This window comes from Carcharodon carcharias, chromosome 10, assembly GCF_017639515.1.
Source record: "Carcharodon carcharias isolate sCarCar2 chromosome 10, sCarCar2.pri, whole genome shotgun sequence".
NCBI lineage: Eukaryota > Metazoa > Chordata > Chondrichthyes > Lamniformes > Lamnidae > Carcharodon > Carcharodon carcharias.
Genome location: NC_054476.1, coordinates 31369318 through 31395020, shown reverse-complemented (window position 1 = coordinate 31395020; position 25703 = coordinate 31369318). Strand labels below are relative to the sequence as shown.

The following is a 25703-nucleotide window of genomic DNA, read 5'->3' as shown; positions in this document are numbered from 1 at the left end:
ACAACCAATTTAAGATTGTCAGTCATGCTCACAGTGTGGCACATTTGCATGTACTGGAAGCTACATGTATTATTACACAGGGCCCTGTGCTTTGCAGACAGAAAGAACATGTACACACATTGCGCCTGTTTCAGCTAAACAAAATAAGTGATAGTCATCTTCTGGTTCATTCCTCAGGGCAATGCATTGACTAATCAGTGTCAAGCTGCCTGGTTTAAAATTTCAAAGAATGCTTGGCAGTTAACTGCCAGTCACTATTAACTGGTACATTCTCCATGGCAATGTCTCTACCAATCAGAGTCCACTTGCCAAACAATCAGCACTCCCTTCTCATATCAAGTTGTCGCTTCCCCTGATGTTGGTATTTTTGCGATTTTGCTGATGAGTCCAAGACAAAAAGCTTCAACAAAATGCCTTTTTTCAGGGCCACTCCATTATATCACACTGCTGCCAATGGTACACAAAGGGTCAGCACCACCTTCCCACAGAAATGAGGTAATAAATATCAATCTTGTCAGTAACACTCACATCCCAAGCATTACTTAAAAAAAGAGATTGGTTCCACAGGAGAGGAGTCCATGGGAAGAGAAAGCAAATGGATGTGAATTTTCAATTCAGATTTGTTTAACTGAAACATTTGCTGGCCATATACTAATGGAAAAACTACGGTTTCAGTAAAAGCAAGCATAAATTTATTGGATTGTCGTGAAGCTGTCCTTACTTGGTCTGACCCATATGTGACTCCAATCCCACAGCAATGTGATTGACTCTTAACTGACCTTTGAAGTGGCCTAGCAACAAAAGGCCCACCATCCCCTCCCCAGGGCAACGGGCATGGGAAACAGAGTTGGAAATATATTTTACATACCCCCACAGCAAAATAACCTTTGTCATTTTCCAAGCATTGTCCTTTTTTGAATTTTTTTTTTACATCACCCTAGTCTTCTTTCTTTTGAAGGATTTCCTCAGTTCCCCACTGCCGTTCATTCCCAAAGATGTTTGGTCACCCTCCAATTCCTCACTGACTCCAACGTACGCTCGTACACATATCAAGCAGGAGTCACTAGAGAGCATTCAAGTGCGTATAATCTACCCTTCCTAACACAGCCTGCCGAGATCACTTGTTGCACCCTTCCTCCATAAGATCAGCTATCTCAGGACAGTCCAAGGAACAAATATGGGACCTTTGGAGGCTATTGGAGTTAAAGAGTAAACAAGTCTTACCACAATTATATGGGACATTAATAAGATCATACCTGGAGCACTGTGTGCATGTTGGATCTCCTTAACTAATGAATGACAAGCTCCCCTAGGATTGAAACAAAGATTTACAAGAGTGGTTTCTGGGATGAGGGGACTGTCCAATGAGAAGAGATTCAGTTGACAAGGCATGTCTTCCCTTGAATTTAGAAGAATAAAGGCTGATCCAGTTGAAACAAAAAAAAAAAAAATTCTTGATGAGCCTGACAGGGTAGATGTTGAGAAAATGCTTCCCTGGCTAGGGAGTCTAGAACACAGGACAGGTCAGCCATTTAGGATCGAGATGAGGAGAAATTTCTTCACTCAAGGGTTGCGAATCGTTGGAATTCTCTACTCTGGAAAGCTGTGGATGTTCAACCTTTCAGTATATTGAGTTATTGAGGTTGATTGACTTTTGGGTACTAAGGGAATTAAGGGATATGGGAATAGTGTGGAAAAGTGGAGCCAGGCTAGATATGGGGAGATGGTCGTGTAGTGGTAATGTCCCTGGACTAGTAATCCAGCTGCCCAGGCTAACACTCTTGGGACATGGGTTTAAATCCCACCACAGAAGATGGTGGAATATAAAATTCAATTTATAAATCTAGTCTCAGTTGGTTCATTAGTGTCCTTTAGGGAAGAAAATCTGCCATTCTGGCTTACATGTGACTCAAGACAGCAGTGTGATTGACTCTTAACTGCCCTCTGAAATGGCCTGGGAAGCCATTCAGTTCATGGGCAATTAGGTATGGTTAACAAATGCTGGCCTTGCCAGTGATGCCCACATTCCAAGAAAGAGAAAAAAATCAGCCATGAATTTGTTGAGTGACAGAGCAGACTCAAAGAGCCAAATGGCCTTCTCCAACTCCTATATACATGTGGGCCCTCAGGAGCCATCAGCTGACTCAACTCTGATCTCTAGAACTCAAGCTCACATACTTAGATACTCCCTTGTGAAGAATTGGCAATTCAACCCCAAGGTCAATTAAAGGTTAATTACCATTATAGTTGGAAGCTTCTCTGGATTGGCCTCGCTCTCTGTTATCTCAGCAACCTCACTGTGTTATTGAGAGAGGCCAGTATAAGAGCAAGGAATGACTGGGAGTTCAGCATCAGTTGTGAAAGCTTGCTTTTTGTATCAAGGGAAATGTCTACATTGCTTTCAGACCTTTTATAGAAAAATAGGTGAAATAGTAGAGCTCTTAACCTGACAGCCGAGTGGGTTCGGTGGCAATTTAATAGCTATTCAGAATTATGAGGGGTCTTAATTCAGGAAATACGTTGAAACTTTCCACTGGCAGAAGGATGGATAACCAGAGGACACAGATTTAATTGGTCAAAGAACAAGAGGGGAAATGAGGAACAAAACTTTGTATACAGCGAGTTGTGATCTGGAACACACTGCCTGAAAGGACAGTGGAGGCAGATTCAATGGTAACTACAAAAGGGAATTTGATATATACTTGAAAAGGACAAGTAGAGGCTTATGGGGAATGAGCAGATGGATTGGGACACATTGGATAGCTCTTTCAAAGCTCTGGAACAGGCATGATGGGCTGAATGGCAACAAAGGTTGCTTTGTTAGTAAGAAATGAAATTAAATCGATAGCAAGAAATGATGTAGGGTCAGATGATGTAGAATCTATGTGGGTAGAGTTGAGGAATCGCAAAGATTAAAAAACCATAATGGGAGGTATGTACAGGCCTCCGAACAGTAGTCAGGATGTGGGGCACAAGGAGATAGAAAAGGCGTGTAAGAAAGGCAAGGTTACAGTGATCATGGGGGATTTCAATATGCAGGTAGACTGGGAAAATCAGGTTGGTAGTGGATCCCAAGAAAAGGAATTTGTAGAATGTCTATGAGATGGCTTTTTGGAGCAGCTTGTGATGGAGCCCACTAGGGAACAGGCAATTCTAGATTTAGTGATGTGTAATGAGGCAGATTTGATAAGGGAGCTTAAGGTGAAGGAGCCCTTAGGAGGAAGTGACCATAATATGATAGAATTTACCCTGCAATTTGAGAGGAAAAAGCTGGAATCAGATGTAATGGTATTACAGTTCAATAAAGGCAACTACAGAGGCATGAGGGAGGAGCTGGCCAGAATTAACTGGGAGATGAGCCTAGCAGGAAAGACAGTGGAACAGCAATGGCAGGAGTTTCTGGGAGTAATTTGGGAGACACAGCAAAAATTCATCCCTAGGAAGAAGAAGCATACTAAAGAGAGAACGAGGCAACCATGGCTGACAAGGGAAGTCAGGGACAGCATTAAAGCTAAAGAGAAAGCATACAATGCGGTGAAGAGCAGTGGGAAACCAGGGGATTGGGAAGCCTACAAAGACCAACAGAGGACAACTAAAAAAGAAATAAGGGGGGAGAAGGTTAAATATGAAGGTAAACTAGCCAGTAATATAAAAGAAGATTGCAAGAGTTTTTTTAGATATATAAAAGGTAAGAAAGAGACAAAAGTGGACATTGGGCCACTGGAAAATGAAGCTGGAGAAGTAGTAGTGGGGAACAAAGAAATGGCGGAGGAACTGAACTTTGTGTCAGTCTTCACAGTGGACGACACGAGTGACATCCCCAAAGTTCAAGAGAGTCGGGGGGCAGAGGTGAGTATGGTGGCCATTACCAAGGAGAAGGTGCTAGGAAAACTGAAAGGTCTGAAGGTGGATAAATCACCGGGGCCAGATGGATTACACCTGAGTTCTGAAGGCGATAGCTGAAGAGATAGTGGAGGCATTAGTGGTGATCTTTCACTGGAGTCAGGGAGGATCCCAGAGGACTGGAAAATCGCTAATGTAACCCCCCCGTTTAAGAAGGGAGTGAGGCAAAAGACGGGAAAGTACAGGCCAATTAGCCTGACCTCGATCGTTGGTAAGATTTTAGAGTCCATTATTAAGGATGAGATTTCAGAATACTTGGAAGTGCATGGTAAAATCGGGCAAAGTCAGCATGGTTTCATCAAGGGGAGGTCATGCCTGACAAATATGTCAGAATTCTTTGAGGAGGTAACGAGTAGGTTAGACAAAGGAGAGCCAATGGATGTTATCTACTTGGACTTCCAGAAGACCTTTGACAAGGTGCCGCACAGGAGGCTGCTCGGTAAGATAAGAGCCCATGATGTTAGAGGCAAGGTACTAGCATGGATAGAAGATTGGCTGTCTGGCAGGAGGTAGAGAGTGGGGATAAGGGGGTCCTTCTCAGGATGGCGGCTGGTGACTAGTGGAGTTCCACAGGGGTCAGTGTTGGGACCACAACTTTTCACTTTATACATTAATGATCTAGATGAAGGAACTGAGGGCATCCTGGCTAAGTTTGCAAATGATACAAAGATAGGTGGAGGGACAGGTAGTATTGAGGAGGTGGGGAGGCTGCAGAGGATTTGGACAGGTTAGGAGAATGGGCAAAGAAGTGGCAGATGGAATACAACGTGGGGAAGTGTGAGGTCATGCACTTTGGTAGGAAGAATAGAGGCATAGACTATTTTCTAAATGGGGAGAAAATTCAGAAATCTGGAGTGCAAAGGGACTTGGAAGTGCTAGTCCAGGATTCTCTTAAGGTTAACTTGCAGGTTAAGTCGGTAGTTAGGAAGGCAAATGCAATGTTGGCATTTATTTCAAGAGGACTGGAATATAAAAGCAGGGATGTGCTGCTGAGGCTTTATAAGGCTCTGGTCAGACCACATTTAGAATATTGTCAGCAATTTTGGGCCCCGTATCTCAGGAAGGATGTGCTGGCTCTGGAGAGGGTCCAGAAGAGGTTCACAAGAACGATCCCAGGAATGAAAGGCTTAACATATGAGGAACGTTTGAGGACTCTGGGTCTGTACTCGATGGAGTTTAGAAGGATGAGGGGGGATCTGATTGAAACTTACAGAATACTGAAAGGCCTGGATAGAGTGGACATGGGGAAGATGTTTCCATAAGTAGGAGAGACTAGGACCCGAGGGCACAGCCTCAGTGTAAAAGGAAGACCTTTTAGAACAGAGATGAGGAGAAATTTCTTTAGCCAGAGAGTGATGAATCTATGGAATTCGTTGCCACAGAAGGCTGTGGAGGCCAGGTCATTGAGTGTATTTAAGACCGAGATAGATAGGTTCTTGATTGGTATGGGGATCAAAGGTTATGGGGAGAAGGCGGGAGAATGGGGTTGAGAAACTTATCAGCCATGATTGAATGGCGGAGCAGACTCGATGGGCCGAATGGCCTAATTTCTGCTCCTATATCTTATGGTCTTATATGTAAGGAAGGCCTCTGTCTAAGCTGTAAGATTTAATGCAAAACATAAGACACAGAAAAGTTACAAGGCAGGTCATTTTAAGGTGCCTCACACAGTCCTCCCTGCTCAAAGAGACAATTCATGTAGCGGATTGGACAACATTAAAAAAAATGCCAAAATTATTTCAGGATTTAATCATCTAAGGAGATCATCTTTTTTTAAAAAAATCACCAAAATGGCTCCAGTACTTCATTAGACAGCAACTGCTCCAGTGGAACTGGCATACATTTAAACTGCTTGAGCTTTCATTATAAAAAGGCCATAATTATTGCATTGCCGAAAATAAGCATATGTTTTTTGGAGGTGCTTCCCTTTTAGTGCATTCCCTCAATAACTAAATGCAATATATGTGAGAAATCTGTTACACATTTACAAGAACCCAATCTCAATTCTCCAAGGATGCAGAAACAAACCTTAATTCATTACACTCTCCCCCCCAAAAAAGTTTGAAGCTTATAACCGTTATATTGCAACCACCCAATCTCCAGATAACTTTTTTTTTAAAACCACTGCTGAAACGGGAGTTGAACAAACTGACTTTTAGATTCTCTGGAGTGTGTATTTTTTCAGATGTCTTTTTTTTATGGGAGTTTGAGGAGACAACACATGACTGTTATGGAGCAGAACCACATCCTGTCAAATATGTGTACTTTATGGAGCACAATATATTGCTGTTATAGAGAAGCCACTAAGCAGCAGAAGCAGGCTGGTGAGGTCAGCAATCAACAAACTCAATACCGACTGGTGCCCCTCAGTTTCCCACTGCCATACCTCATTTGGTTTTAACAAGATGGTGGCAACTTAAAGCAGCTGGAGGCTGATCAGGATCAATCCCAAAGTGTTCCCTCAAAGTGGGACATGCAGGGATGGGGAGGGTATAAAACTACTTAGCTAGTAAGTGTCTGATCAACAAGAAGTTCTCACGTTTCCAATGCCCTCCCATGCAATCCTGTTGGATCAACTATAAAATCCAACAGATCAAAATAGTTGACATTCAACTCCTTTGCGTGACAAGGTCGGAATTCCTGATTCACAGCGTATGCCCAGAGTTCCCCTTCTCCTCCCATATTGGTTTCACTCACGCCTAAGGGATTTGCTCATCTTTCAACTCTGTTCCAGCTGTGGCTCAGTGCGTAGTACTCATTCCTCTGAGCTCAGAGATTGTGTGTGTTCAAATCCTGCTCCAGGTACTTGAGCACAAAAATCTGGGCTGATACACCCTGTGCAGCACTAAGGAAGTGCTGTATTGTCAGAGGTGCCATCATTTTGTTAAACCAAGGCCCCCATCTGCCCTCTCTGATGGATGTAAAACAATTATTTTGATAAGAGCAGGGGATACCTTCCCTTTTTTTTATCCCTCAATCAACATCACTGAAAAGGTTATCTGGTTATTATCACATTTGTAGAAGATTGCTGTGCACAAATTGGTTGCATTTCCTACATTACAACAGAGATTATACTTCAAAAGTACCTCTGGTTTAAAAACACTTTGGGACATTGTAAGCTCTGAAAGGTGCTATGTAAATGCAAGTTCTTTTTGTCTTCCCAAAGTCAGTTGGGTGTTACTGATCTATTGGAAGGACAGAGAAGTAAGTAAGTAAGTAAGGCAGTAAGTTCTGACTAATATCCTTTCCCCAACCAACAAAAGCAATAACTTGTCATTTGCCTCAGTATTGTTTGCAGGAGGATGGTGGTCTCAGATAGATGTGGTTTTTGCCTACATAGCAATAGTCACTGTTGTGTGTCAAAATGAGTTTCTTTAAGACAAATAAAGCAGTGCAACACCACAAAATGAACTGCAGAAATAGCAGAGTAAAAATATGAATATCACTCTTGGTTCCAAATTACATACATTTTAAAAACAGAAGACTTTCCATCGTACATTTTAAGGTGACAAAAAATATAACTCTTGTTAAGTAAACACACCCTTATGTCATTATAACTGTTGGTTTGTCAGAGAATTATGCTGATTAGACTGCCATACTAGACTATCTTAGGCTTTGCTAAATCAGGCCATAGTGAAAATCTTTTTGCAATAATTACAGTATTCAAACACTGAAACGAGGCATACTGACGACACACAGACTTTCTGCATTAGGCAAAGGGTTTGCTATCTATTTAAAATTGAAACGGTGAAAGGTGCCGAAATAACACACTGCAAGATAACTGGGCTGCACAGGCATTAGGTAATTATCACAATGTCAAATAAAAAGATGTCTGTGTTCTTGCAACAGCAACAATGTTAAGGGCAGCACCAAATAGGGTTTAAACCATGCTGCCTAAAAGCTTCAGGTGTTGCTGTCAAGCCCACACAGTGTGGGCTGATTTCAGTTGGGGAAAGGATATTGGTGAATAACCAGGTAAGGGTGAAGTTTCCTTCACAAGTTGGTCAGTTGGGATTTGAACAGTTGTAGGGCCAAATGGAAAGAAAGAACTAGCCTTTCACACCCTCACAACCTTCCAAATGGCATCACAGACAAGGAGGCACTTCTGAAATGCAGTCACGATTATCATGTAGAAAAATATAGCAGCCAATTTTCATACAAGAACCTGCATTTGCATAGCACCTTTAACATAATAAAATGTGACAATAAACTTCACAAGAGTGTTACCAAACCAATCCAGCACTGAGCCACATAAAGTGATTTCAGAGCAGATGGCCAAAAGCTTGGTCAAAGAGATTGGTTTTAAAGAGCGCCTTATAGGGCAGAAGTGAGGTAGAGAGGTTTGGGGGATGGAGGGGATGGTGTGGGGATTCCACAGCCACCAATGGTGCAGCAATTAAAAATCATGGATGCTCAAGAGGACAGAACTAGAAGAGCACAGGCATCTGAGGCATGTGGAGCTGGATGAGATTACAGAGATAAGGAAGGGAGAAGAACGGAGGGATTTGAAAGGGAAGGATGAGAACTATAACATCAAGGGAGCCAGTGTTAAGTCAGTGAGCACGGGGTGTTGGGTAAACAAGACTTGGTGCAAGTTAGGGCATAAACAGCAGAGTTCAGAATAACCTCAAGTTTACAGAGTTTAAAATGTGGGCAGCCAGCCAGGAATGGATTAGAACAGCCAAGTCTAGAAGTAACAAAGGCATGGATAATTTTTTTAAATTCTTTCATGGCAAGGCCAGCATTTGTTTCCCATTGTTAATTGCCCTTGAACTGAGTGGCTTGTTAGGCCATCTCAGAAGTCAGTTAAAAATCAACCACATTGCTGTGGGTCTGGAATCATATATAGGCCAGACCTAGTATTTCCTCTACTAAAGGGCATTAATGAACGAGATGGGTTTTTAACAACAATAGTTTCAACTGCCATCATTGGATTTGAACCCATGACCCAGAGGATTAGCTTGGACTACTGCCAATGACTTTACCACTATACCACCATCTCCCCCAGGATAGCTAAGATAAATAACCAGCTAATCTTAAACGCACTCAGGATGTGGGCACCACTGGCAAGGTTGAAATTTACTGCCCACCTGCAGTTGTCCGAGTTGCAGTTAATAGTCAACCACAAAGATGATGGGGCTGGAATCACACACATGTCAGATTATGTAAGGACAGTGAGTTTTCTTCCTTAAAGGACATCAGTAAACCAGTCAAATTTTTACAAAAATCCATCACATTCACTAATATTTTTATCTCCAGAATTTCTAAAATCAAATTCAAATTCTCAAACTTCCATGGTGGGATTTGAACTACATTCTAACTTGGATCATTAGTCCAGACCTCCAGATTATTAGTCCTGTAGCATAGCTAGTACATTACTGTACCCAATAGATAGTGTGGTTCACCTCCTATTGGGTGGAGTTAGGTTTTAGGCGTTGAGCCCATAATCAGGTCAGCCATGATTTTATTGAATGGCGGAGCAGGCACAAGGGGCTGAATGGCCTACCCCTGCTCCAAATTGATATGCTCCTATGTAACCCAGAATTCCAGAAGTGAAATCTCAGTGGTGTCTAACAAACTGTGCTGCCAGCCACCACAATTCTGCAATTAAAACTAAGATATAATCACTTAAAAAAATAAATAAGTACTCGGTTAATATAGCAGAGAGAGGAATGCCCCTTAAACCATTCACCAATAAGGGCAGCAGTCAGTTCTAGGCCTGGCAATGCAACTCAATGGCCTTCTCCATTTGGCAATTTATCTGTGGGAAAATGGTTAGGACTTGGAAGCACTGTCTGGATAGTGTGGTGGATACACATCCAATAATAGCCTTTAAATGGGAGCTGAATAAATAATTGAAGGAGAAAAAAGTTGCACGGATATGAGGAAAGAACAAAGGAGTGGGACTAACTGGATTGTTCTTGGAACAAGGTAGTGTAAACTCAATAGACTGAATGGCCTTCTTCTGTCCTGTGCTATTCTATGATTCAATGATGATTTTTTGTACCAAGTATTCTTTGAATATGTAAAACCACCAAATATGAACTCTGCCAGATTGAATCACTACAAGAGTTTTCAAATTGGTTCAGATTTTTAAATGTACGTACAGTGAGTATTCCAAGACAGATCTCCCTCATATGCACCTGGGCACAACACACAAGATGAAAGTCCGGAAAGAGGGAATTACACACTCAGGATACAGCCTGTCCGATTTTCCTCTCTGCACCAGGGGAGGTGGTGGCGTAGTGGTATTGTCACTGGGCTAGTAATCCAGAAACTCAAGGGTAATGTTCTGGGGACCTGGGTTTGAATCCCACCATGGCAGATGGTGGAATTTATATTCAATAAAAAACTGGAATTAAAGTCTATTGATGACGATAAAAGCAAATGCTGGAAATCTAAAACAAAAATCTGCTTCTGATGAAGAAGCGTCATACAGACTTGCAATGTTAACTCTGTCTTTCTCTCCACAGATGTTGTCAGACCTGTTGAGTTATTCCAGCATTTTTTGTTTTTGTTTTGGACCATGAAACCATTGTTGCTGTAAACAAATCCCATCTGGTTTTCTAATGCCCTTTAGGGAAGGAAATCTGCTGTACTTACTTGGCCTACATGTGGTTGACCTAGTGGCCTAGTAAGCCACTCAGTTCCCAAAGGGGAATTAGGGATGGGCAATAAATGCTGGCCCAGCCAGCAATGCCCCCGTCCCATGAACGAATTTAAAAAAGCTGTGCCAAGATGATCCTTTACAACAAATCTGCCCCAATAATAATTTAAAAATAAACTCCAAGATTGAATTCACCAATATTGTTTATTCTTCTTTCAGCATGTCCATACTCACACTATTCCTGATTTGATCATGTGCTCACAGTGCATTTTTACTTCATAATTGCGCAGGTCCACAACCCCAAGAGGCTCACATATAAACTGAAAAAAGTGCTCTTCATCTGTGAAGTTAAGCAAGTGCGTAGGATGGTATGGAAAAGAAACATCCAGAAAATTACTTTGAACTATATTGTGAGAGGCGGACAAGGATGAGGGGGAATGTCACAGGTTTAAACTAGCAATAGGCAAAGTTAGGATTGATATCAGTCAAAATTTGCATTTATATAGTACCTACAATGAAGTAAAACCAAGGTACTTCACTGAAGGAGACATTAGCACTGAAACTTGGTCAAAGGAGTAGGTTTTAAGGAACATCTACACCACATGGACTGCAGCGGTTCAAGAAGGCAGCTCACCACCACCTTCTCAAGGGCAATTAGGGATAGGCAATAAATGCTGACCCAGCCAGCGAAGCCCACACCCCAAAAATGAATTTTTAAAAAATAATAAAAATCTTAAAAAAGGAGACAGAGGTAGAGAGGTGGAGAGGTTTGGGAAGAGAATTTCAGGGCTAAAGGTCGTTGGTGGAAGGCATAGCTGGCAATGGTCAGCAAGTTTTCCTCCAGGCAGAGAGTGATTAACACATGGAGTTGGAACTAACTCTGACTTAGATGGAGTACTGGAGGTGAAAACCCTGGAATAATGATAGGAACAACTAGACCAAGTAATCGGCCAGAGATGGGGAATTTCTGAATGGCTACGCTACATGGGTCGAATGGCCTCCCTCTTCTGTAAGCATTTTGTGATCTGATGGGGTCCTGACTTCTGCCTTTCATCGATCCCGAACTTGACTTACAAGCTTGCTATTGCTGTTGTAAACTGATCAAAAGAAAAAAAACTTGCTGTTTTGCAATTGAAGGACTGTTTCCTTTTGGGTGAGTGGCAACGCCTTTCAATAATTTGGATTGGGACTCCCTGATGCTGTGTCAGTGTTTGCAGGAAGGTGGTTGGGGGGAGCGAGGGGTGGGGCACAGTTTGTGCCGATATTTGTGTAGGGATTCCATGGGAAGAAGTTTCCGGTCGGCAAGTGGGGACGGGGCTGACTCGGCTGTGCACCCATCGACTTGTCAAAGGCCTATTGAGCATTAAGAAAGTAATTAAAGTGGTTAAGAAGGGCGGGATGAGGTTTCACGAAGGGTTTATTAATTAAATAAAAAATTTTGAAAAAATTCATCGACATGTCCCAGCTCATGTGACTCTGTCACATGAGGGGACGTGTCTTAATATATTTTCTCTTCTTTATTTAAATGTTTAAACCATAAACTAATCTCCCTAAGGCACCTCTGTGCCTCAGGGAGATTTCTGCGCTCGTTCACGCACGTATGCGATAGAGCGCAGGCCCCGACTCAGGGGATCCTCCCCTGCCCGCACAGGGAGCGCTCAGTGCTTCCTGGTGCACGTCATGCTGGGCGGGTCTTAATTAGCCCGCCCACGTAAAATGGCGGCGCGGCCCCGATCAGGTTCTCGCCCACCCCGCCTGCCCCCACACAACCCCCCCCCCCCCCCGCCAAAGTGGGGACATTTCTGCCCCATGATACAGAAAAGTCTGAAAACCCCTACTGCACAGAACTGGGGAAAGCAATCTACCCGGGAATTACACCCCCCCCACGCACACCACCCCCACCCCCCACCTCCCAATAAGCTACTTAAGCTAAACAAAATTGTCACACTGTTGCCTTTGCGAAGCAACAAGTTACATTAAGACACTTGATGTGGGCAAGACTGGGACAGTAAACTTTTCATTTAGTCCGGAGAACAAGTACTAAACAGCATTGAGGTTCACCACAGATCACACAAGCTCATGCCCACATCGTGTCTCTTTTGTATCTTTGACAATAGCTTCCCCCTTCCGTGGACTGTTCCTAATTATGTAACTACGGGAAGAGCAGCGACCCAAGAAAGTTAGATCTCCCACAGCACCCACCTCAGCTTTTCTAAAATCCAAACCTTTTACTGTCATTTAATACTCATCTTCGATCTCACTCTCCTGCCCACAGAAAACAAATGGATTGATTCACAACTTCAGGATGGAATATTTTAGGGCAATAATTTTGAATATTTCAAAGAAGAGCAAGGGAGTTTTCCCCCTGGCGTCCTCGCTAATATTTAACTCTCAACTAACGTGACCAAAAAGTAAAGCTGACCTGGTCATTATCACACTGCTGTTTGCCATTCACAAACTGGTTGCTGCATTTCCCCGCCTTACAACTGTGACTACACTTCTGAGTTGTGCTTTGGATGCAAGGTGCTTTTAGACCTCCTTCATATCTACATGTCTCTCAAAGACAAGGAACACTTGATATTTTTCTAGCAATGACAAATGAATGTTAAGTAATCACATGAATGAAAGAGATGAGGATAATGGAGAAAAAGCATCTTGTAGCTCGGATTTTAACAGGGCCATGCGGCACAACTGATTTAGAGTTTTGTTGAATTTAGTCAAGCCTTACACAGCTTCCACTAATCAACTAGAATTTGGTCTGTGTTACATTTGTAGCGTATTAAAGACTGTACAATACGGGAAGACAAAATAGATGGCTGCAGTAAGTAATTTTAAAGTTTAACATCTCACACCAGCATTTGCAGATGACATTCTTAAGTTACTGCTCGCACAGAAATGCCAGCATTACCCCAGCACCATGTGAACCCTGGGAGATGGCTAATTCAGGCACAGCATTGGCGTTAGGTTTCCAACTATTGGATGCAATAATCAATGGAACCCGAGCATGACGCCTTCCCCACTTTTTGTGCATTGCCATGAGGTTCCCTAGAATAATACTGCACGGGAGGCCATTCTCCCTGGGATGATTCTTTTGTAGAGCTATCTCATTATTCCCACTCCCCCTGCCTTTTATCCATAGTCCTGAGTATTTTTTTCTCCCTGTGAATAGTTATGCAACTCTTTTGAAAGTTGCTGTTGAATCTGCTTCCACCACCCTGTCAAACTGTACATTCCAGATAATAACAACTTGCTGTTCAAAAACTGTTTCCTCATGTCACCTCGGCTTCTTCTACTAATCACCTTAAATCTGTGTCCTCTGGTTACTGACCTTTCTACCGCTGGAAACAGTTCCTCCATATTTACTATATCCAAACCATTCATGATTTGGAGCATTTCTGTCAAATCTTCTCTTAACCTTCTCTGATCTAAGGAAAAAAATCCCAGCTTCCCCAGTTTCTTCACATAGCTGAAGTCCCTGATCCCTGGTACCATTCTCATAAATTTCTTCTGCATTCTCTCTAAAGCCTTAACATTTTCCCTAAAATGTCATGCCCAGGATTGGCCACAATACTCCAGTGGAGACCTAACAGTGTATGATAAATATTTAGCATAGCCCCCTTGCAATTGTACCATATTCCTCTTAGTGAAACCAAGGATATCATGTGCCTTTTTTTAAAACAACCTTCTGAATTTGACCTGCCACTTTCAAAGATTTGTGCATATTCACCACCAGTTCTCCCTGTTCTTGAACCCCCTTTAAGATTATACCATTTAGTTCACATTGCCTCTCCTCAATTTTTCCTACCAAAATATATAACTCCACACTTGCCTGTATTAAAATGCATCTGCCATTTCACCAGTCTTTGTCTACGTCCTCCTGATGTATGTTATTATCCACCTCACTGTATGTTGCAACTCTGAGTTTTGTATCATCATCAAACTTTGAAAAGATGTCCAGATCATTAATGCATATCAAAAAAAATAGTAGTGCTAACACCAACACCTGGGGAAATGGCCCTCCAGCCTGAAAAACAACTATTCACAATTGCCAACCCATCTCCCGCACCCCTTTCCCTCCCTCTCAGAACCATGATTGGGTCCCCCTTGTCCTCACTTTTCAGCCTCCACATTCAAGGGATCATCCTCCGCCATTCCTGCCAACTCCAGCATGATGACACCACCAAACGTATCTTCCCCTCAGCTCCACCGCCTGCCCCCACACCCCACCCCTTCAGCATTCCTTAGGGACCGTTCCCTCCATGACACCCTTGTCCACTCCTCCATCGCCCCCAATGCCTCATCCCCTTCCTACAACACCTTCCCCTGCAATTGCAGAAGGTACAACACCTGCCCCTTCACCTCCTCCCTCCTCATCGTCCAAACAATCTTTCCAAGTTGCACCTCCTTCAATTTGGTCTACTGTATTCTCTGCTCGCAATGCAGTCTCCAGAAAACACTGAGCAGGCTAAACGCAAACTGGGTGACCGTTTTGAGAAGCACCTTCTCTTAGCCTGCAAGCATGACCCAGACCTTCTTGTCGCTTGCCATTTCAATGCACCATCTTGCTCTCATGCCCACATGTCCGCCCTTGGCCTGCTGCAATGTTCCAGTGAAGTACAACGCAAACTGGAGAAACAGCACCTCATCTTCTGACTAGGCACTTTACAGCCCACTGGACTAAGCACTGAGTTCAACAACTTCAAGCCATGAAATTTCTCCTCTATCTTTGCACTTTTTTAAATCTAATTTAAAAAAAAATATATTTTCAATTGATTTATTTATGCACTTTTTATTGTTTTAATTTTTTATTTATTTTTAAATTTACCTTTTTTATCCTTTTTACCCAACCACACCACACCCCAACCCCACAGGGCCATCTGTCACTTGTTTCTATGTTGTGCTTTCAGAGCGCTCATCCTTGCTCTGCTATTAACACATTCTGCTATCTTTATGCCACTATCAGCATCTTCTTTAGTCGTTAACCTTACCATTAACAGTCCCTTTGTCTTGTGTCCATGACATCTTTTTCAATCTCTCCTGACCTTCTATTTCGCTCCACCCCCTCTTAAATAATATAAAATCTGTCACATTTCTACTTCTCTTTAGCTCTGAAGAAGTCATATGGACTCAACACATTAACTCTGTTTTTCTCTCCACAGATGCTGCCAGACCTGCTGAGTTTTTCCAGCATTTTCTGTTTTTTATTTCAGATTTCCAGCATCCGCAGTATTTTGCTTTTATTCACAATTACCCTCTGCTTTCTGTCCCCTAGCTAATCTTGTATCTATGCTGCTATTGTCCCTTTAATCGCATTTAACTTTGCTAATAAGGCTATTATGTGGTAATTTGTCAAACTTGTTTTGAAAGTCCAAATATACAACATCAACTGCACAACCTTCATCAAAACTCTCCGTTACTTCATCAAAGAACTCAATCAAATACAATTTATCTTTAATAGATCCATGCTGACTTTCATTGATTTTCCAAATGCCAATTCATTTTGTCCCCGGATTACTATCTCATCTCTGTTAATGTGTCAGCGTGAAGTAAAATAAAGGGTGAAGTGTTGCATCCTCTGTGAAAGACACAAAAGCAACAGACCTTAAATGGGACTCACTCTTCAGTGCTGAACAAATAAATAGGAGCAAATAGAACACTTTGAAAGCCGCATGAAATTTAAGCAGCTTCCTTAGCTGAATGTCAAAACACGTATTACATTAAATTTCCTACATTACAACAGAGACTTCAATTCAAACATATTTCAATGGCTTGGGGATTTTCAAACACATTGGGATACCCTGAAGCTTTGAAAGGAGCTATATAAATGTAAGTCTTTTATCCTAAAACTATAAGCATTACAAAACCTAAATGGTATTGAACAATACTTTCTGATCAAGCCATATAAAGATATCATTAAGCAAAGTATTCATAGCAACATAAAGGAGGAGGCCATTTGGCCCATCATATATGTGCCAGCTCTCTGAAAGAGGTCCACTACCCCTTCCCTTCCTCCATAACTTTGCAAATCCCAGAGTAACTTTTAAAAATTCAACCATGATTTTAAGGCTAGCTTCTTAGTCATAATGTGTACACCGTAGGACTGCAGATGTTATAAATCTGTGGGTTTTGTGGCTGGTACCGATGAATGGAATGGTGCACTAAGGGTCTCACTTTGCACTAAATACAATGCAAGTGCAGCCTGAATTGAAAGTCAAAGCCTGACCTGACAACAGAGCAAAGCAGAACGAGAGTCTCTGGAGCATGAAGGTCTTGCCCGAACACCTACCTTATTATATGCACACTAGTTTAACAATCAGTGTCAATCCACAGAATAAGAATGAGGAATGGCAATATAAAATATATAATTCTAAATGAGATACAGGGGCAGAGGGACCTGGGGTAAACGTATACAAGTTGTTGAAGATGACAGGGCAGATTAAGAAAGCAGTTAATGAGGCATATGGGATCCTGGATTTTATAAAAAGGAGCATAGATTACAAAAGCAAGGAAGTTATGATGAGCCTTTATAAGACAGTGCTTCAGCTTCAGCTGAAGTATTGTGTCCTGTTTTGGACACCGTACTTTAAAAAGGATGTGAAGACATTAGAGAGTGCAGAAAAGATTTACGAGCAAGGTTCCAGGGACGAGGGACTTCCGTTTCAGGGATAGATTGGTGAACGGGTTTCTCTCTTCAAAGAAGGTTTAAGAGGAGATTTGATAGAGGTATTCAAAATGAGAGGTCTGGGCAGGGTAGATAGGGAGAAACTGTTTCCATTGGCAAAAATGTTGAGAACCTGAGGACACCGATTTAGGATGACTGGTAATAGAACTGGAGGCAGCATGAGGAAAGCCTCTTTTTTTTTTTAAACACAATAAGTGGTTAGGATCTGGAATGCACAGCTTGAGAATTTGGTGGAGGTAGGTTCAACTGTGGCTTTCAAAAGGAAATTGGACAATTATCTTAAGAGAAAAAATCTGCAGGTTACAAAGAAAAGGTAGGGGAGTAGGACTAGCTGAGTTGCTCTTACAGAAGGTCGGCACAGACACAACAGGCCAAATGGCCTCCTCTGTGGTGTCGTCATTTTATGATTTAATCCCAAATTGTCCCACACTGATACTAAGGATATAACTGTGGATTGTACAAGTGTGCATGTGTAGTGCAAATTCAGTCTTGCAATAGAATCAAGTAGATCAGAGTCAGTCATGTCCCATCAGCAAAATCAGTCAGATTTTCACTTTATGTTTTGGGTTAACCATTCACTTTTAATAGCGAGTGTTATGATGCTGCGACTCAACACTCTTCCCTTCCCTACTTTCCCAACAATGCAAATATTGTTGATAATTCAAGCATAAAGAATGTGTTTTCCACCAATACAAGCTTCACACACATAAACCAGCAACAGAATATATTAGGGCTGACTCTCCAGTCTGGTGGTCCCAGGACTCGCAGTCCTAGGGCAGGATTAGGCCATTCAGGCAGTTTCACCCATTTAATTGGATCATGGCTGATCTGCGTCTTAACTCCATCCATCCACCTTAGTTCTGTAACCCTTAATATCCCTAACAAAAATCTATCATTCCCAGCTTCAAAATTTCCCAATTGATCTCTCAGAGCCAACAGCTTTTCGTGGGAGAGTGTTTAGGTTTCCACAGGTAGGTTGCAGCAAATTAAAGGATACTAAACTCAAATCTCCCTCGAGTATCACTTCACTGGAAGCGCACTGGTTAACATTCCACCGCACGAGATTTCAATGACATTGTTAAAACATTTTAAAATAGAACTCAAAAGAATTTGATGTAGATCAGTGCACAAGAGGAAATTAAATCTCTAAACAAACGTGTACATTTTCTAATAGCTTGGATCGACGGTTCAAGCTTGCCACCATCTGAATCAGGAAAAAATGTACTTCTGCTTCAAAAGTGTCACTTTAAGCGTGACAGTACCCTTTCACTGCAGTTGCCAATTTTTGAATCAATCCCTTCTTTTAACCCATGCTTGTTTCACACAAATCAAGAGGACTTTCCAAAAGGGTTTTCTTCCAAATATTTCCATCAAATCATGAAGCTAAACATTTAAACCAATTCTATGGCCAAACTATAAGTGTTAAGCTTATTTAGGAAATGCACTGGCTCAATTCCCCCTCCCAGTCACCTCCAAGAAAAAAAACAACCTTGGTGATTTCCATTTACCAGATCATCTTTTTCCCTTATTTTTCCTTTACTGTTAATTTCCCCTCTCATCAAAACATTGATTCCTCAATGGGCTACAGTTACCATCCCCAGCCCTGATTGCCTTTACAGCATTTCCTCATTAATGAATTAGACTAATGAGCACTGACAGATATTCAACTATAGGATGCATCACACCTGAGCTTATCCTTGCCTGGCATATCCAAATATGCACTAGCTGTTTGAAAGGATCCCTGATCAGCCCATATGGGCTGTTAAGACACAGTTTCCAATATTCAAATGAAAAATCATTTTAGAATCAAATACATTTTAAAATTGTACTTCAATAGGCAATGAAAGTGGAACTCCCTAATGTATGAAGTACAACGGTAATGTCACTCATTACAATGGACAACAAGTTGCTTGGGTTGAGTTACCAGGTTGACATTTAACTGAGGTTAAAATGACTGCATAGATTGTGGGAGCAAAGTTCAAGCAGCTCATAACCATTGTCTGAACTCTTAAAAACTGCACTATGGCCTTGAAATCACTCAAGAAAGATGTATTATTTGTTGAAATATTTACTGTGAAGTTCAGTGTCTTTTTTAAAGCATTCAGTGAGGGTCTGTTGTGTATTCAACGTCGTCTCTTGTGACATGCCATCAATAATCAGTGTTTTAGTCACATCAGTGATTCAAGGTGGCCACTCAGAATAGTATATTCCTACCTCATGGCACTGAAAAGAGACTTATGGGTTTTACCCCAGTGAGATTTATTTGTACAAAATCTACCTTATACAGTGGCATTCTGGAGCTGCCCATTTCCAACTGTCAAGTTTACACCACTCGTAAGCAAAATCTTCACTACCAATTTAGCAACACGGGTGAAATTCCAGCTAATGAAAAAAAATGTTTCATCTCACCATCCACTCCTCATCCCACTACTGTTAACAAATGCATCTCAAAAGAGTCGAAGTCCCTGTGAGATCAATGATTGCAGGAAAGCACCCATTTCTTTTTTGGTTAAAAGAATTCAAGCCAGCACAGATTGTTATGACTAGGCCAACAGATCAAGTCACAGTTCCACCACTGCGCACCCAGCATTTAAAAACTGGGTCCCCTGCGAATCTTACATTTGAACACTGCCTCCATTGTGCATCATGCATTTAAAAATCTGCTCCCCATTGTGTAGCCCTGCTGTAAATAGATGCTCCCATTGTGTATCCTGTATTTAAAAAAAGTGTCCCCTGTTGTGTATCCCGCACTTAAATATTGTACCTATCGTGCAACCTGTGTTTGCCAACTGTTCCTATTGTGGGTCCTGTGTTTGAGATTAGCTGCCCATTGTGTTGTCATATATTTTAGCTTAATCCCAATGTGCAGTCCTGATTTAAAAATCAATATCAAAATTACTTCAAAAATGCACTTTTCCTTTTAATTTCTGATTTTTAAACATATTACTTTTAGCTCAAGCTTGCAGTTTAATGCATCCATTCTTAGAACGATACTGTTCTAAGCAGTGACTGTTTATCAGTCAGGCAAAGCCAGTTATTGATAAATAATCACTGTGAAATAAGTGTCTTCATTTTTGATTTCAAACTGATCTGTACATTATTCAAGGGGCCACCTGCAGTGAATTTTGAAATTATTTTGATGAATTCGCGTAAGGGCAAAGAGAAAATGAACCATGGAAAAACAGTCTGCTTTTCATGCAGAGATTCCTAACAGCAAAGTACATAAAAAGTCAGGGTCTCCTGCTGTTGGCAGGTATAGGCTCGCACATAATACAGTTCACTAACCTCCACCCCCGCCCCCCCCCCCCCCCCCCCCCCCACCACTCACCCCCCACCCCCCCACCCCCAGCTACACTGTCTGAGATCTGGAGGCCATTTTTAATAGCAGCAGTCAAATAAGTATGAAGAAATCAGACATGGCCCTTTGACGGTTCCTCCATGAAAACTTTCCGATCAAAGTTTAATAGATGCTGCAGAGAGCCAGGAACAGTCTCGGAATAGAGTACGTGCTGGCTGAAATTTTCTGACAGTTTGAAACTATCACTTACATACTGTGGGCCAGCAACAAAAAAAAAAGGAACACCACCTCATTAAATATAATAAAGTATCTAGATAATGAAGTAATGGAAACCACCTTCTGTTTCACTCCAGTCAGCTAAAATTAAGACCTAGGTTAAGATACACTGGAGCTCTTCAGGGCTAGGTATTCCCCTATTCCCTCAGGTTTTTGACAGGCAATTGACAAATAGGTTACTAACCTGCTGCAACAATTTACTTGTCGATTCCAAGTCAAATTTATAGATTGCTATGAATCACAAGGAGTGTTTGGGTGCTCAGCCCTCTGAACAGTTTACCTGTCAAATCACTCCAACGAGTGGTGTAAATTGCAGGAATGTAAACTTGTATCAAATCTTGGTCGGAGGATTTGAAAGTTATTCCCCCCACCCACCCCACCGCACTCCCGATTCAACAGACGTAGGTGCCTGTTGCTTTTAATGCAAAGGCAGACCAAAAAAAGAGACAGCAAAAATAGGGAGCTTAATCGGAGATTGCACAACCAGATGAAGTGAAATGTACTCACATATGCACGTGGGGTGGCTGGAAGCGACTCTGGTTGATGTTGTAATGAGTGAAGGCTTGGGTCGGGTTGGAGCTGTACTCGTCCACCGTGATGGTAATTTTCCCTTGCGAAGGAATTCCATGAGCCATCATCCCGTGCTCGACAAAATCCATTTACAACTTTCCTTCGGTGAATGCTAGGCAGCACATTGTGGGGCGGTTGTGCTTGTGAGGTTCCAGCCTTCCAACCGGGGAAAATAGTTGCCAAATTAAATCATAAAGAGAGCAAAATTAATTGTCTTTTTTTAAAAAAAATGCGTAATCCTAGAGAGGAGGGGAAAAAAATACACAATTTGTAAAATTGGGTGAATTGCAGAGAGTTTCAATCAAACTCAATTGTAAGTTTAAATCGTCCGTCTCTGGCGATTGACAGAACGGATTTATACTTTCTAATGATCCAAAATTACATGAATAATTTCCCCCCAAAATTGTTTGTTTTTTTCAAAAATGTAGTGAAATAAAATTGCTCACTGCAAATCATTTTTTTTTGTCTAAATGCAAAAACTCCAGACTCCAAATTCTACCAGTATTGTAACGCCGACAGACACCAATTACTTGTATCAAAATCTATGCCCCTGATGTCGGCAAACAGGCTCAAGTTCATGAACTTGGGACCAAAGAGATCATTCAAACCGGTGAAACCTGTTCATCCACCACCAACGCCCATCTATATATATTTTTTTTAAAAAAAGCCGAGCTAAAATAAATCTCTCAACGCAAATATTATTTTAAAACATCCACAACAGGGTTCGTGTGATAGACCTCGCTTGCTGGTAGGGTCTGAACTCCAAAAGGCAAGGAGATGCTCAGAAAACCAGCCTGCCCTGCTTCCTTTGCCTGGCCTCTGGTCGCCTGACTTGACATCCACTCGGTAGCAATGGGCATGAGAGATCGCTCACTTCCCACTGCTCCAACAGCATCCCCTCTCCCAAACGTCATTCAGCTAATCCCACCGCCGTCACTCATTCAGATTCCACCCCCCCCCAATCTTTTTTTTTAAAAGAAATATCTAATTCAACACAAGACACAAGAGCAGTTAACCACCTTTAAGGTCATTACTTAACTGTATTTTAAAAAAAGGCTGCACTGCTTCCCCCCTCTCTTCTGTGTATTTTCTTCATTGATAATTGCAAAATGCAAAATAGATGACATTCAGGGTCTCTGTGATCTATCACTCTCGATCTTTGGTCAATTTTATAAAACAAAAAAAAAAAATCCCTCCCTTTTCCTTAATAATTGACAAATCTAGGCCTCTGGGATGTTTACAAAAATTCGGAAATTGTTGCAAGGTTGATTTTTTTTAATATAAATTCACATAAAGATCAATAGTTCAAAATGAGCCTATCTGCGCCCGAATTATCTGCATCAACAGCGAACTCGGTTGTAATTTTACTGAAATTAAATGGAAACGAGAGTGTTTGTGGGGTGGGAGGGGGTGAATAGGAAATAAGGCGGCGGAGGGAGGTGTAAGAGACGAGGTCAGGAGATTGCACTTTGCATGAGATCCTGATCTTGCCTTTTGTGCGGTGGGTTACGAGAAGCGGGGGGGGGGGGGGTGGTGGGGGGACGACACAAGAGCCTGGCCTTCGTCGCAGTTGCTTTTAAAGATCGCAACCATGAAAAGACTTGTGTGTTTTTGTGTTAAAAAAAAATTAACCAGGCAAACGCGAAATCATTACACTACCCCCCTCCCCCAACACACCGGTTAAACAGGGAGAGTTGCTATCTGACACTAACAAGACCTCTGGAACATTGCAATTTCTCAGAACTATTAAATCCGATACATTCGCTTTTTTGGCGACACATCGTTCGAAAATAGAAGGTTCAGTTCAAGCCATTCTGTTTCTCTCCCGCGCTGTAATGACAAGGCACCTCTAACCCAGCAGCGCCGACCCGGGCTTTTGTGACTGCTTCTATTCCCCTCTCTTCCCTTTCTCTCTCTCTCCCTCCCTTTCCTTTCTTTCCTTCCTCTTTCCCTTCCTCCAACCTTCCCCTCTCTGCTTTTCTAAGGCGCAAGGTTTCTGTTTCTGCTTTTAGACACACAAACACACACACACAAACACATATATAAAGATTACCTCGGTTTGTTTTTTTAGTGTGTTTGTGTGTTGTGGTTGACTCAGAATCCAGGATTGTCCTTTTCGGTTCTTCACAGGACTCGATCCATCAGTTTGGGGGGGGGGGGGGAGAATAAAGGGGAAGATGGGTTTGGAGGGGGGAAAGGGGAAGGGAGGTGGGGGTAGGAGGAGGAAGGAGGAGTGGGGGGGGTACAGAGAGATTGTCCGGAATGTCTGCCTGAAGAGCAAAAGGTGGACAGGGAGGGAGGGAAGGAAGAGCACCGGGTTTAAAGGTGAGCTCTCTGTGTTTTCCACTCTCTTCCCTCCCCGGGGCTCGAACCTCCGACCCGCTGGCACCCGGGAGCTGATGGTAGCGAAGCCTCGCTTTCGACCTTCGCTCGGGTCAGTGCTCCCGCAGGAGGAGCAAAGGGAGGGAGGGAGAGAGGGAGCGGTGCAACCAAAAAAAAGAGGGGTGGCAGAGGAAGAGCCAAAGGGGAGGTGGGGAAAGGGTTAGGTCATTGACAGGCACAGAGAAAGAGAGAGAGAAAGACAGCAGGGAACATTATACCAGGGGAAAACACCGACACACAATATCCACAGTGCAGATTTCTGTATTATAGATTTGATATTTATATAAACATAACATTAACTACAATAACTTCCCTCTTTAAAACAACCTTAGAAGTCATTTTTAAAATTAAAAAAAAACTTTTCATGTGTTTAATCTGTGTTCTTGCTTAAAACCGGCTTCTTTTTGTGTGTGGGGTCTCGGTTTAATTTTGCTTCTTTCTTGCTCTTTTTCCTGTAGATCAAATAAACAGGGATTTAGAGAGGTTGGACATCAGCCAAAAGACAGACAGCACACTACAGAGTGTGGCGGGAAAAAGAGAGTGAAACAAACTCGGTCACAATTAATTTGGGACTCGGTAACTCAACTCTGGTAAATGGATTTTCATTTCGTGTGTGCTCCTGGCCGGAGTGCCTGCAGCATCTGCTGGGCTGTCTTGTGTGTGTGTGCCCAGAGAGGGCAGCTGTTAACCCTTAAGATGCTGGGTGAGTTGGAAACGGAGTTGAAACTCTGCAGATCATGGCGGAGGGAGGGCTTGGAGGGAGAAAGGGATGGTCGGGAATAGAGGGGGTGGGGAAAATGGTGGGAATGGAGGCGTGAGGGGTCAGTGAAATGATGGGGCAGAGGGGCGAGAAGAGAGGGAAATGGGCTGGATACGGAGGGAGGATAAAGGGGAATGGGCTCACTGCTGCATTCACTGGTGTCCCAAATTGTCAATAATTTTATGTGAAAAATACGCTACGGGAGAGGAATGATTAAAGATGGCAAATTAACAAAAAAAGAAAATATTGTATCCACACAGGACAAATTCATCATCTTTGCAAATTGCTGTAAAATAAAGCTTTGAAAACCATGCAGGGAGTAACGCTGTAAACACGGAATACTGGAGTTGAATCCACTGATATTTGTTTTAAATTATAATTGTGCGCGTTATTGTGAAACTTCCATCAATACAAAAGCTAGCTTCACGCTGCCACTTGCTTAGGTGAGAGCACGAAGAGGTCAGAGTCCGTGAGCTGGCTCCCAGCACTCGAACCATTAATAAAAATCAGAAATTGCTGGAAACACTCAGTAGATCACAGCAACTGTGGAGTGAGGAACATAGGGTTAACAGCGTTGCAGGTTTACACTGTTCCTTCACATCTTTCTAATCCCAGCTGTAGGATTGTAGACCCAAGAAAAAGTTGATCCACTGGAGTGGGGGGGCCAGATTTTGGAGCATGAATGTCACATAAATACTTCCCCTTGTACATCCCCACTAAACTAACCTAAACAGAGCAATGCAAAAAAAATTGTCTAATGGGAGCAGGGCTGTTGTTCCACAGCAATGGAATCATTTGCATTCTGAATAGGTGGGGTTTCAGGATTTTATTTTAACAGTGCTCTGGGAAATTACATTCCACGATATCATGAAATATAATATTTCAATGACTTGTTCTGGCTATTCAACACCTTAAGGCAAGAACTTGCAACGATACAGCACCTTTGATGACCAAAGGACATTCCAAAGTGTTTTATACAGCCAACGAATTATGTCACGAAGCAGAGTCACTGCTGTAATGTCGGAAACACAGCAGCCAGTTTCTGCACAGCAAAATCCCACAAACAGTGATGAGCGAAATGACCAGATCATCCGTTTAAGTTGTTAAGTTGATGGGTAAATATTGGCGAGGGCACCGGGGAGAACTTCTTTCTCTTCTTCAAAATAACACTGGGATTTCCATCTGAGAGGGCAGACAGGATGGAGGTTAACTTCTCATCTGAATG

At 42.2% G+C, this 25703-nt stretch overlaps 1 protein-coding gene across 1 annotated transcript in view; it reads right to left on the bottom strand.

Annotated features, from left to right (window-relative positions):
• mpped2a (metallophosphoesterase domain containing 2a) overlaps positions 1 to 23511 on the bottom strand; it is a 187542-nt gene extending 164031 nt beyond the window's left edge. The window contains exons 1-2 of the mRNA XM_041196535.1: positions 23390 to 23511; positions 21274 to 21492 (exon numbers count right to left, since the gene is read on the bottom strand). Coding sequence (XP_041052469.1) covers positions 21274 to 21425 — 152 coding nt within the window. The 5' untranslated portion in view covers positions 21426 to 21492; positions 23390 to 23511. The remainder of the gene's footprint in view (positions 1 to 21273; positions 21493 to 23389) is intronic.
• Positions 23512 to 25703: the final 2192 nt, after the last annotated feature.